Genomic DNA, 13,971 nt, shown 5'->3' with positions numbered 1-13,971 from the left:
CCTTTAATGGCCCTGGCATCTTTGCTGGGGATCACATCTTGCACACAGGAACTATGGTCTTGCAGCTGAACCTGTTTCTGAATTCCAGGAACAAGTTTGATCAGAATTACTGGAAAAAAAGGCACAGGACTGAAGCACCTAAAAATAAACCTGAGCTGATCTCTGCAGCTGCAGCCTTGGAACAGGCAAGAGTTATGTGAAATCTGATTCAGGATCTCTTGGTTCCTGGATCTGAGCCTCTGGCATCCCATGTGTCTGGCTTTGAGGAGGAGAGGGATGGGCCTTTCCACGCCGTTGGTTTTGGGTGCGCGCTGACTTCGACAGAGCTGGACCCTGGATTTTGTGTTTTCTTGCTTTCTTCTATCTTCAAACCTAAGTCCTGAAGGAGAGGGGCGCGGAGCACCTGACAACACCACAGTCAGTGCCTGATGCAAACAGGCTCAACTCCCTCTGAAGTGGCACCTGCTGCTTTGGTGTCTGCGGTGGTGTGGTTTGTTTGGGTTTCTCCTCCTTTGGTTGTCTGACCTGTCTGGCAGTAAAATACTTCATTTTAATACTGATTTATTTCTAAATTGCTGCTCCTATAGTTACGCATCCCTGCATTATCCTGATATGAGGCCTGTTTCTTCCAGGCTCTGTAAAACCCTTGAAACTTATTTTCAGAAACACCTGCTGGGAATAAATGATGAATCTTGGTGACTTTGCAAATTCTTTCCAAGCCTGTTCTCTGCCAACCGAGCCGGAAGAGCTGTTCCTTTGTTTCCCTGATGCGTGGGTCTTCCAGCTCCAGGGATGAGAGAGTAGAAGGGAAGGGAAGAGGAAGGTGGTTCCAGGGCTATGGGGTATTCTATGGTTGCCTCTATCCCGCATTGGCCCTGCCTCGATTTTGAGTGTGATTTTGCTGGATCAGAATGAAACTGGACTTCGTCCATTGTCAATCCTGTTTTCTGCGAGAAAGGGAGACCTTTCCTGTGTGTAAGACAGCACTGCCATCCCTGCAGCGAGGTGGAGGCAGCAGAGCCGTCATCTGGCAGGGTCCAGGAGCAGTGAGTGCCTTTGGGGTAGGAGTTCTGGCTTGGGACAGAGGGGGAATGCACTGCCATTTTGGGACATGTGGGGGTAGCAGCTCCAGGGGTGCATCTGTGTTTCAAGAGGGCAAGCGGACTTCTAAAGCAGCAGGAGAAAAGGAGAAAATCGTCAACCTTATCTCGGGTAGCATGGCACCTCCTTTTGCTAACACAGTCGTATTAAACGTTCACGTTCTAGGGCGTGGTGCGTCTGGCTTCTTTGTTTGCCTTTTTTTTTTTTTTTTTTTAGACTCAAAGTGCCTTGCTCGGGCTTGAGTAGAGGCACGGTTTTGGTTTCCGACACCTCTGCGTATGTTTGTTTCACTCGGAGTTTGTGGGAAAACGGCGCTGAGGTCGAGGTGGAAATCTGCCTGGGGCAGGATCTTCCTGTGGCCAGTACTGCCCTTAGGCGGCCTGGCGGGCGAACAGAGTTGCAGGATCGCTGGACCGCCCGGGTGCCCGGCTCCGGGAAGCTCATCCCTCCGTCCGGCGCTGCGGAACAACTCCGCTCCCCCCGCCCCGGCGGCGCTGCCCCTTTAAGAGAGGAGCGGTGACGTCACCCTGTTCCCCCTCCCGCGCGGGCAGTGGGCGGGGCGCGCGGTGCCGTGCGCAGGCGCGGAGGGAGGGCCGGGCCGGGCCCGGCGTCGCCATGGGCTCCTGAGGCCTCCGCGTCCCCGCGCCGGTGCCGGCGCCGCCCGCGGGGCAGCGGGGCAGGGCTCGACCCGACCCCTCCTCGCCCCACCGGGCTGGGCCGCGCCCGCCCACCCGCTGCATGGTAAGACGTGGCGGGGGCGGCTGCGGGCGCGCGGGCCGGGCCGGGCCGGAGGGGCCGCGCTGGCGCGGGGGCGGCTCGTTGAGGCGCCCACGAACTCACCTTGCGCCCCGCGCCGGCCCGATGTGGTCGCGATTCCCGCTCCCCCCCAGTTCCTCCTCCCGTTCCCCGGCGTGGCCCGCGCTACTACGCCCGTCCGCCCTCAGCCCTCCGCCCCGTTCCCTCCCGGTGTGCGCTCCCTTCTCCTCAGGGCTGACCCCACCATTCCCCCTCCGCGCACATTCCTCCCGCATGGCCTCCATACCTACACACACACACACCGCCCCCAGCCCCGCGTCTACCCACAGCCTCGCCCCCACCTTTGGTGCAGCCCACCCAATTCCTTCCTCTCCTTCCCACCCCGCAGCCCGTCCTTGCTGCAGCTGTCCCGCTCTCCCTGTGCACACACACGCACCAGCACAGCCCCCGCGTTCCCCGGCGCTGTCGCGCTCCTTGGTGGCGCTGGGTGGGTGTCACTGGCTGCACGGGTGTGTCTGGCCCTGGGTGGGCTGGGAGCTCGGTAGACTGCAATAACGTGGTGGGCAGCAGGTTTGTGTTTGCTGGGCTTCCTGTGGCTCAGACGAGGTGGACTGACGGACACCTCGTGCATGTGCTGGTGTGGTAGGTTTGTGAGGAGGCTGTTACTGTGCCTGTGTTCTCTTTGTAGTTGAGTTGTGGTGGGTCTTGTTTGGATGTTCATGGTGTCTCGAAATGTTAGTTGCTCTGTGAGGGCTAAATTCAGCCTTGGCAGCTGCAGCGTATAATGGAAGGAAGGCTTTGGTAGAACATGTGCGTGACTGAGTTCTGATGAATTGTGGAAAGGGACTAGAGTGATTTCAGGGACAGCTCTATGAAAGCTGCCTGGAACACTGAAGCTGTCAAGAGTGGGTGGAGGAGGAGGAGTGGGAAATCTAGAGGAAATAGTGAAGATGGTTCCTGCTTACAGAAAGTTTGAAATTGTTCTTGCCCTGTAAGGAGCTTGAACAGGAGTAATTATTGAAGGCATAAAGACAGGTTTCCTGGGAGAGAACACTGTTTACCTCTGTTAAAATTAGAAGACACTGATCAATAATAGAGCAAAGGCTAATAGGATGAATAGAAATGGCTTTCCTATCCTGCAAGGAAAAGAAAACAATCGATGAAAATGTAATAGAGCATACATCCCACTAACGAAGACTTGGCTCATTTAATACAGCAGTTAACTGTGCCTTGGAACTTGTATTGCTGGATGTTACCCTTTGGTCTAAGAGCTTAGCAGCCTCCCTAAAAGGGAACACAGATTTCTCTAGAAATGTTCGTGTTATTCAGGTTTCTAATACTAAAGGTTTGTATTTGTGTGATACTGTTGGGGAAAAAAATAAGCTCTCATGCTTTTAGGATGTTGACTAAATACTAAACAATAAGGTTTTAGAGAGAGCTTTTCTTACAGTGAAGGTACGCCAGAAAGGCCTTCTTCTGACTTTTTCTGCACCATTGTCCCCAAGAAAATGGGCTTCAAAGCTGCTCTGGCTTAGAGGAGCAGGTTTTTAGGTCCTTAATACCATCATTATTATGGTTGTGCTGTAAACCTTAAGCAGCAGGTGGGTGCCTCTGCATGTGGAGCAGGAGTGATTTGGTCTTGCTGTAAAATGATTGGGAAGCTTTACTATTGAAGTCAGCGTTTCTGACCAGCTCGGTGGTGTGGGCAGATGTTTTTCTTTGTATTCTGCTCAGGTCTCAGAGCACTTGAACGAGTCGTGTTTTGGAGATGTGGGGCAAAGGCATGAGCACCTCCCAACACTGGGCATCTTTTGGACTTTAGTTTGTCTGTCTCCTTGGGACACGTGGCAGTCAAAAGGGGAAGGTTCTTAGATAAACTGGTCAGAAAATGAGTTCAGTGTGACTGGCTGATTTGGCATAATGAAAGCATTCTGAGCTGTCTGGTCTCTAAGCATTTGAGAGAATCCGGCTAGAAATCTGCCTTGTTCTCTGTCAGCTTCTTTGCCTGTTTGCTGGTAGCAGGCTGGGAGGTGAGCTTTTGCTAATTGTGGGATTAGGGTTCTTTTCTTCTCATGGATAAAGGAAGGGTGGGTGGGGTTTTTTTCTAGCACTAAATAACTTTTAAAACACCTCCTCCCCCCTCAAAAAAGGTAGCTCCTTTTTCTACCCAGTTCTACTGCTGAATTAACTGAAACATCTAATAATCATGTTTTGACATAAGATGACAACCTTTTAATTTCCACGTGAGGAGCTTACGCTTCATTCCTTCTCCCTTCCTGTTGTGGTTTCATTTTTAATTGGCTTATGTTTGCATTGAGGGAGATAAACTGTTACCTGCTCCTTCTAGCAGAAGGGCCTGTTTCATTTTCCAGCAGCTCAAAGGGTATCTTTGAGCTCTTGCAGCAATGTCTGGTGGAAACAGTGAATTCCTCAGGAGATGTTTGTTGTTTGGTCCTAGCTGCTTCAAGAGCCCAGTGTTGTATTGAATGAAGGTTGAAGTAAAACACGAAGTTTCAAATCAGACTTGTTGATTCTGAAGAGCCACTGCTATTACTTGTTTTCTCAGTGTTTGCAGCCTAAACTTGAGGAAACCAGGGAAAGCAGCAGTGAATGTACGGGTTGGTCTGTCTACGATATGAAGAAGATAGCACAGCCTCAGAGAGAAATTGCATTTAACCTTTGTACAGTAGAGCTTTTCTAGTACACGCCTGCTGCTGGCTGCCCGTGTAACAAAGCAGCTGTGTGTTATTGAACGGCCCTGGCTGGGGGCAGAAGCTCTTCTCTGCTTTAGAGTTTGTGATTGATTGTGCTTGCTGAGGCCCTGGAAATTTGAGGTGCTGTAGAGAATAGCACTGGGTTGGAGTTTTGTGTGCTGACTTGCCCAGCCGTTCGCTTGGAGCGCTGTGTCTGTTGTGTGCTCTTCTCACTTCTTCCCAGTCTCATTGGGGTTTGCTTTCTTGTGGTGGAAGAGTGGTTTCCTGTCAGGACCTCACACCCTACCAGAATACTTGGGACTCTGAAAGCAGTTTGACACTGTGATAAGATGGATTGAAACACTTAGCTGAAACAACTGTAAAATATTACAGTCCTTGAACTGAAAACACACTTATAGTAAGGGGTTTGGGGGTGTTTATTTTCTTTTTTTTTTTCCTTTCTTTTTTCTCTCCCATTTTGGTCTATTTTTCTTTTTTGGTTTGTTGTTTTTTTTTTTTTCCCCTTTTATGGACTACTTTTGGGGAGAACAACTGGGCTTGTTTTCAGAGCAGCAATTCCCCAGGACAGTTTTGGAAGTGAAATTCTGCCAGCTAAAGCAGTGAGTTGCAGGCATCCTCCAGGAGTCTCACCTCAGAGTCTCCCTCTTCTAAAAAGAGGCAGAGGCTGGAGTACTCGCTCATAGCCAGGTTTTCTCTCTTTAAAAATCAGGTCAGCCTCCATGGGGTTTTTGTTCCTGATGGTGTAAGTATAACATGTCTGGGAAGGCAACAGAGCAAGCTGTGTCCAGGGAAAATGCAGTGTATAGGCAAGCTGCTCAGGAACTGTGCTGTATCTGGGTTTGACGAGGTCTTTTATAGCCCCTGAGGGGCATAATTCACAGGAAACCTGAAAAGGGAAATAACTGACGTTCTACCTGCAGTATTAACCCATACAGTAGCTGGATATTTGTCTCCCCACCCACAAGTCTGTCTCTATGTTGAAAGGATGGGAATGTTGCTGTTACTATCTTACAGTCACAGTGCCTGGGAATCTGATGATACTGAAAGTATCAGCTATTTGAGGATGTTGTATAATGAAGAGTGACCAAGAGCATAGAGAGTTGGTTTTACAGCCTCACATTTTTTGTGTCTAGCCCCAAAATGTCCATCTCTGCTTGGGTATTTTGTACGTGTGGCCCCCGATCAATTTGCTAATAAGAAATGGTCCCTCTGATTCAGCAAAGAAAATGACTGCAACATGTTATGTAGTGCAGCAGTGAGGCTTCAAGAAGGAGATGAGATGAAATAATGCCTTAAAAGCTGACCTTGCCGATCCAGTGTTCCCTCCTCAGGCTGCAGAACATGACATGGATGCTATTGGAGGCTGCTGAGCTGATCGCTTGGGAGCCTGCAGCTGCCTGGTTGTCTCCAACACAGATACAGCCTAGGCAGCAGTAATGTAGCTGTGCGTCTGTCCAGGTTACTTGAAATGAACACGGACAAGTCAGTCACCTTAGAAGGCGGGTTAGAAGTGAGTGAATTTATATTCATGGCTCACCACATCCTGTCTCGTCCTTGCCAGTTTTGCTAGGAAAGACTAGTTAGTGGTGGGTGAAGCTATTTGCAGCTAATTGTCCCACCAGCTGGGAGTGCATTCTCTCCTCCTCCAAACTCTCCTGACTTACAGACTTCCTCCCCCCCCCCCCCCCCCATGACTTTGTGATGGCACTGATTTTACAAGAGTCTTAAGCCAAAAGTCATTCATATAAATTCCCTTTCAGGCAACTTCATGCAACCAGGTAATTTAGTGTCACGATGTCTGGAAATACTGGGTTTAAGTTTTTTCCTTTTTTTAAGGCTGCACCCTCTCAGGCTGATGCTTGGTGTAGTTTTTTTTTCTGTATAGAGAAAATGCATTGCTGCTAATGGCTTTTGGGATAGTGACTCCCATGAGTCCAGGAATACAGAGAAATATAAAGGTCCTAATTCTGCTTTCCAAAGCTTTTGCCTCTGTAGGATTTAAATTTTTCTTGATGAAGTAGCAGGGCAGGAGACGAGTGTGGAGGGGCTAGTGTTAGATAGGAGCAATGAAATTAGAAGTTCGTGGTTTTGGGGAATTAAGAAGGATGTTTGTGTCTTATGTCCAGAGGTTAAAAAAAAAAAAAAGAAAGAAAAGAAGAACAACAAGGCACGAACAAAACCAAACCAATCACTTGTTATTGTAGCAATAACAGAATGGCTTTATAGTGAGTGTGGCCTTGGGTGCTTTGTGGAGAATCACTGATTTTACTTCTGCAGTGCTTATCACTGCTGCATGTCTGCATCAGAGAATGATTGCTAGGGAAGTCAGATGTGCCACTGCCCTCATAGGCACCACTGCACAGTTGCCTAGACCTGTGATAAGATGTCTGGGTTCTTTCAGCTCATTTACTTGCTAAGTCGAAGTATGGATCTGATCTGGTAGATTCTATATGTCATGTTCTGCGTGGAAAAGTATACTCTAGTGTATTAGAAAAACTTGCTTTGTGCGTGACTGCCACAAGTTCAATACTTTTCCATGCTGCTGTAGAGTTTGAGTTCTGATTCTTCTTAAAGAAACTGTATACACTGTGGTAACTTTAAAACTGTTGTCTACCCTGTCTTGGCACTTGGAGGTGGGAAACAATGAATGCAAGTGGTAGTGGAATAAGTTCTGATTTGACTTTGTTCTTGAGAGTTTGGAAAATGCAGTGCAAACATCCTCTGTCATGTGGGACGCAACTGTTTACAACACATCTTTTTTTCTTCTTGCCTCTTTCCCCTCTGCAGAATATCTATAGTCTTTCTGTGTTTCTCCCCTGGGAGAGAAAAAAAACCTTGCCTGGTTTGTGTGGAGTGGGGCTGTTGGGAGTATGGGAAAGGGACACAGTGCTTGGCCCAAGTGTGTTTGATCCTGTTCTCAAAGGAGCGGTTGGAAGGTTGGGGAACATCCCTTCTCCTCCTCTCCCTCCCCCTTTCTCTCTTTTTCCTGTCCCCTTCCAAAAAAGGGACTGGATGTTGACCTATCACAATGTGGGTCAGTCCACAAAAAAAAAAAAAAAAAGAGGTGGAGGAGGAGGATGGGGGGAGTGGGGGGAGGAGGGCTGTGCGAATACAGTGAGACAACAGAAATTAATAGAGCAGAAAAAAACTCTGGAAAGAAGAGTGCATGGCTCAGGGTAAAAGGGTTTTGTTGTTGATTCTGAGTTTTTTAATGGATGCATGGGGAGGGGAAGCTTCTCTTGGGATGACTATGGGCTAGCAAAATGGGTGGGGGCCATGTGAGCTGAAAGTGGAGAAGATTTTTGTGGTATTTTCTGATTTTAACTTCCCTAAAATGAGAAAAGTGGGGATGTGACCTTGCTGAAGGTGAAATTGTTTGTGTGTACATTGCGGTCTTGTGTGTATGTAGGCATTGGATCATCTCTTGAATGTGACTTAGTGGGTGTGTACCTTGCCCTGTGGTTTGGTCTTCTTTAGGTGCCTGATTTCTCTGCCTTCTGCTTCTGAGCTAATGGCTCCCTGCTCCACTCTTGCTGATGCTACTGGTCTTCTGTCCCAGTGACACTTTTCTCTTGTTTCACTGACTGTACCAACAGCTGTGAAATTGTGACTGGGCCATCTCCTCAGACTGCTCACTCCTCTAAAGAAATAACATTGAGGAGAACTGCATTTGGATCTGCATTTGTTGTGCAGGCAGACAAGTGCATTAAGCTGACATGGAGTGCAGTAACTGTAGATGCAAGCAGTGCGTGTGCTTGTAAGTCTGGTGAGTGCTTGTCTTGTGACTGAGCGCAGTGTTGCTCATGTGTGTTCAGAGTTACCTATGTGTGCCTGTGTGTCAAGTGTGTGTTGTGGGGGGACTTTCACCAACTTGGAGTTAAGAAAGCTTTGCCCAGCATGAGCAGTAAAATGTAAATGAGCTGTACTGGTTAAAATTGCATGCCAGGTCACATACTTAACTCCGATTGTTTTGGGAGTGCTGCTGGAGAGCTTAAAAATGCACTGTTGGGACCTTTTCATGTCTCATAGCTCAGTAAACTAGATGCCACCCCAGAGAGCAAAAGCATTTTAAGAAGTAATAAATGTAAAAGTGTTTAATTTTTCTTGGATTGCTATCACTGATTTCAGCTGTGCCAGTGACTCTCTTACTGTGTAGTGCTATTTTGTCCTATCTACCTGCTCCTTTTCCTCTCTTTTACCATTTCAGCTGGTGATGCCATCCCTTTGGGTGTTGAAAAGACCTTAAATTAATTATTTATCATATATACCTAGCATGATAGAGAGAGCTGGTCCCAGTTGGCAATTCTGAGCATTGTTATAATTAAAATAGTCTAAAATAAACCTTGAACCATTTTGTCCTGTGTTTTTGTATTCCTTGTAAGTCTAGGGCACATTGTCAAAAAACATTAAGCTGCTGCTTTCACTAATATAAAGCTCTTGCTTGTGTCCTAATAGATGCAGAAAGCTCAGGCTTTGATTTATCTACTGCATGGCACTTCTGTATTGGCCTTTTTGGATCCAGAATAAAGATAATTTAGTGGAGAAACTCTTGGAGGCATAATAATTTGAGGGGAATGGAAAATGGTTTTGTGGTATTTTAACAAAGTTCAGTGCAGTGGATATTTAAAGCAATGTAAGTGTGGATTAAGTTTTAAGGAAGAACACTTTCTTGTCTCGTAGCTCTCCAGGAGAACCTTGCAGCCAGGTTGTGTGTGTTTTTTTGGTTTGTGTCTTGAACAGCAGAAGGAGGCTTAGCTGTTAAGACTCTTTCATGGGATAGCTTTGTGTATCGTTCTCTGCTCGCTCAGCAGTTTAGAAATTAAATACTTTCAGCCTCAGATGAGATGATCTATTTTAAAAACACAGATTGTATTTGCAGATGGGAGAGAACAGCTTCCGAGTCCTGTCGTGTGGGGCTCTTTTCCTATTGGCACTGGGGTAGGTCTTGCTCAGAGCAGGCAGACACCTCCTCCTTCATTAGATTGTGGTTGAATATGTGTTCAGATAAACCCCATGGTTTCTTCCCTCCTCTTACACCACTTTTGTTGCATCAGAAATGAGGTTTTCATATTTATGTTTGTTTATGTAGAAATAGCTCCTCCTTAGTGGTAACATTTTCCATGCCTTTATGCAAGCCAAAAATGAACTTTTTGTTTTCACTTTTGCCACATCCTGTCTGTTTTCTGTTCTGAGTTTATTTTCAGCAGAAGAAACTGCCATGTTAATGTTGGAGACAGAAGATCTCTGTTTCCAAAAGATACAGGACTGGCGATCTGCTTCTAATGGAGAATTAGTGTGCTGCTGTTTTTTCTGTGGATGCAGGCCATGTGGACGCATTGCTGCTACTTCACATCTGTGTGGTGTCTCTAAGAGAACTGGTCCCCATGCTGTTTGGAGCTTCCAAGGATCTTAGGAACAGTGTTTTGCATCTCCAGGTTTTTATCAGGATAGCTATCTTGGTAGTAATAGTACAGGCTTTGTTTTGTTTTCGCCACCTTGCATTGAGAGCACCCTCTAATACTCGTGAAGTGCTTCCAGAAGATGTGTAGATAAGTGTAAGAAGCACTAGGTTGGTGTTTAAGCTAATGCCCCGGTAGCACAAGGCCTTGTCTTGCTCTAACGTGCATAACTTGTAATGTCATCTGGGCAGGAACAGGTGACAGCTTGTAGGGGATGGGGGCTCTGCTGTCCATCTTGGGAAGTGGTTGTGTACAGACCTCACACAGACCTCAGCACTGCCAGAAACTCCTGTAGCCCATGTAGAAGAATCATACGAGCTCTAAACCAGGTTTCCTGTGGGTATCCTGGAATACACCTAACCTATGTCTGAAAGCCCTGTGTGTTTACCTGGATGTACTTTTATGTGTGCTTTGTTTCCAGTTCCCAAAGTTTAGTGCTTTTCCTGGCTTTCTGTACTGGTCCTGTTATATTGCAGGCTACCTCCGGGGGGAGCAAGGTAGTCACTTGGAGATGGGGAAAGCTCCAAGAGTGAAGTTTAGAAGTGTTGAAATATTTTCCTTTGATATATTTAGGAGAGCTCTCCAGAGAGGGAGAATAAGTGTGCAAGGAACTTTACTCTCCCTTGAACTGGAAGCAAGAGGTGGAGATGAAAGAGGTGGGCAGAGAACACAGGATATGGCGGAAGATTAAGAAACGCTTCAAAATTTATTATGCATTAGATTGATTTGTATCACATTGGTAATTCAGGTTTCTAAATGTCCCTAATTTGACATACGGTAGCGTCAAGCGCTTTCCTCATGGTTTGGTACCTTGCAGTGCTGGGAACTGTATGGACAGAGAACAAAAAGATGGTTGTCCCAGGGAGCTTAAAATGCGCAAGAAACAACAGAGAAATACAGCCAGCTGGGAGGAGCACCAGGAAAGAGATCCCAGCCAGGAGCCTGACCGGTGTCAGGTCGTTGCACAACTGAAGTAGCAAAGTAGTGGGGAAGATGGAGGTGAATAGGGAATAGCTTTGTGGCTGTTGGAAAGTACCTTTTTACCCAAGCATGAGAGGAAGCAGGAAGATGAGTTGTGGCACTGACTTGGGCTGTGATGAAGGTAGATGTCCAAGAAATAAGTGTCAAAACACATTCACAGTGTCAGGTAAGAGGGAAGCTGCTGATACCAAGGTACTGGATCCGTAGCTTCTCAAGGCAGTATTTTTGTTGTGACATGTTCCCAGGCACCACCTTTGCCGGGCTTGTGTCCTGTTGCACAGTGGGGAAGAGGCATCTCAGAAGCAAGGCCTGTTGAGAGGCTTGCCACAGCCCACCCTCATGGTGCTGTTTTTAACAAGGTAGAAGAGGAGCTAGCGGACTGAGCTGGTGGTAGTGGATGAACTGAAATCCACTCTCCTGGTTAAGGCTCCAGTCATCTGTGCTGTTACCTGCTTCTTAAGTATAGACCAGAATTGCTCTTACAGATTCAGCTTCTTGCATACAGTAGTATTTCGTAACAGCTTTGTGCACTGCTTATACCTGTCGCTGTAGCTATGATGTGTGGGACTTGAGGAGATTAGAAGGGATAATTTGGAAGGTTTATGTTAATTTTGCGGATTTTGGAGTACAGCATTCCTTCATGTTTCACTAGCAAGGAGAATGAACTGCAAACTAATGCATAGAACCAATAAAAGGCATCAAGGAGATAAAAAGCTGTCTTCAGGGGTAACCCCAAAGATCAGGGGAGTGCTCAGGGGTGAGGTGGTTTGGGGTTTGGGTAGGCGATGTAGAGCCCTGTTTTGTAAGAGAGTTTGTGTATTTTCTTTCAGAACACAGTGGTGGAAAAAGGTATTAATTTCAGTGACCGTGAATTGAAGGGGATTAGGTGAAGAATGATGCACAATCATGCAATTAATGGCTGTTGATTTGTAATCACAACGGGGCATTGTTAAGATTACATACACAACTTCAATTTATAAGTGACCTCGCTTCTGAATACATAACCCCTGTCATGACAAAATGCTTGTTGATCACGTTTTGCTGTTTCCATTTATTTTAGAATGAGTGCAGAGACACAGAAGAATTCCCTTTTGGATCCTTGGTTCTGCTGATGTTAGGGATGCTGCATTTGGGTCTGTGCCATTGATGTGGTTTGATTGTCTGGAGTGCGGAGGTCCAGGTCCTGTTCCTCCTGGCACCTGTGGTCTGCTGTACAGATCCTCTCCCCCCATGAACTTTAGGAAGGGCTTAGCAGCTTCCTGTCTTGCATAGCTCCCAAAGTGCACTGGGATGTGCAGGACTGCAGCTGGCTGGACTTTATTTAGAGCTAGGTTAACCACAGGTGCATCTGCTCTGATTTCATTTTAGATGTGCCCTTTTTGAGCTTTGTGGAAGCACACTCAGCACTGTGCGTGTTCAGTTGCTTCAGAAGTTACTTGGGTAGAAATCCCTTTCTTCTCAAAGCAGTGAAAACCTTGCTGACTTGTGACATCTCCACCCAGCCTCCATCTCTCCAAATATTTAGATACAGAACAGATAATGAAGAGTGTGTGTATGTGTATGCTTAGAAGCTCAAATCTTAAGTGATACTTCCTGTACTGATCAGGCCTGGAAAGGAATTATCCTACTGTACATGCAGTTATGGAAAGCTGTAACTTGGAGCAGGGATATTTTGGAAAAACAACAACTGGAAAGAACAAAGAAAAGCCAAGTTTGATGATTAATTTATAAAATAAAGCACAGCAGTTGTGCAACTCCGCCTGTAGTAAGATAATACATGCTTAAACAAATCTGGGTATTTCCCAGGATTTTCCTCTTTCCCCCATGGAAGAAAGCAAAAAGGAGGTGGAGTGTGACATAAGGTAACATCAGACTGCTGCACATCACTGATACAGGAGTGTGTTCTGGAAAAGCCTGTGCTAAAGGGGCCATTTGCACATCTTAGTGTGCATGTGGAAAGGACTTGCTACTGGCACTCTGCTTTTACTGGGTACCTGTTCCCTAGTTTGTGGTGTGTCTTCAGGTGAAGCAAGGCTGGGGCAGTTCCTCTGTGAATACACGTTCTCTTTCGTGTTCTGTAACAACCTGTCAGTAGATGACAGATGTGTCCTTCCCTGCTGCAGCTGTAAACTGTGGCAATGGATCATTGGCCTTTCTAAAGCCCTTTCCATCCACTGATCATAAAGGCCTGGGTAAGAGCTATGTCTTGGGCTTTTATAGAAGGGCTATTCCGAAAAATATTAGGAGGTTATCAGAAGGAGGCAGTATTATGCTGTTCCCTTTGATAGTCACATCAGAAGCAGCTCTTCTAATGGATACAACCAATGGCTGCCTGCTTGTGATCTTGGTTTAAGTGGATTATCTTCCTCCAATCCAGAGGTCACACTAGAGCCTGCTTATGACCAAATTGAAAATAATAGCTACTTTAGATCTTAGACCTTCAAGAATTTGTTCCATTGAAAGAAGATAGCTTTTTATCCAGGAAATGGCCAAGGGTCATGCTGCTTTGAAATCTTGCATATTCTTGTGTTCTGCATGTGTTTTTATGTGTCAGCTGGCTTTTAAAAGCCAATCAAGTTAAATTCACATCATGTAGAAAACAATGCAAAGTTAGTAAAATTAGTAACAGGCTGGCTAAATGTACCATGCCATACAAATTTTGGTAAAAGCATGGCTTTCACGCTATTCATGCTGTCAAAGTGAGAAGAACTTTCAGTGCATGTCCTTCAATGAGGGTGCTTTGGGCTGAGTGTGGTTTTCAATGTGGCAGTAGGAGAGGTGGGGACTGCTCGCTGGAGGAATTAGGATATTCTTCCCCCTGCCCCCTTCCTGCACAGGGACACTGTGGCACATGTTCTTGTTGATGCTTGGCAGGCTAACCATGACACTAGGACACAGCAGAATAGCCTGTACTCATGGAAAATAGAGCTGTTAACTTAGGTGTGCCTGTCACGTTCCAG

General features: G+C 46.4%; 1 protein-coding gene across 1 annotated transcript in view; it reads left to right on the top strand.

Moving 5' to 3' along the window:
• The first annotated feature begins 1,735 nt into the window (after positions 1-1,735).
• TMEM184B (transmembrane protein 184B) overlaps positions 1,736-13,971 on the top strand; it is a 30,443-nt gene continuing 18,207 nt past the window's right edge. Inside the window, exon 1 of the mRNA XM_032106765.1 lies at positions 1,736-1,842. Within this exon, the coding sequence (XP_031962656.1) occupies positions 1,840-1,842 (3 nt within the window). The 5' untranslated portion in view covers positions 1,736-1,839. The remainder of the gene's footprint in view (positions 1,843-13,971) is intronic.

The sequence above is a fragment of the Corvus moneduloides genome, chromosome 4 (genome assembly GCF_009650955.1).
Source record: "Corvus moneduloides isolate bCorMon1 chromosome 4, bCorMon1.pri, whole genome shotgun sequence".
NCBI lineage: Eukaryota > Metazoa > Chordata > Aves > Passeriformes > Corvidae > Corvus > Corvus moneduloides.
The sequence above is the reverse complement of the archived record's forward strand: the minus strand, read 5'-3'. Positions and strand labels throughout refer to the sequence as shown.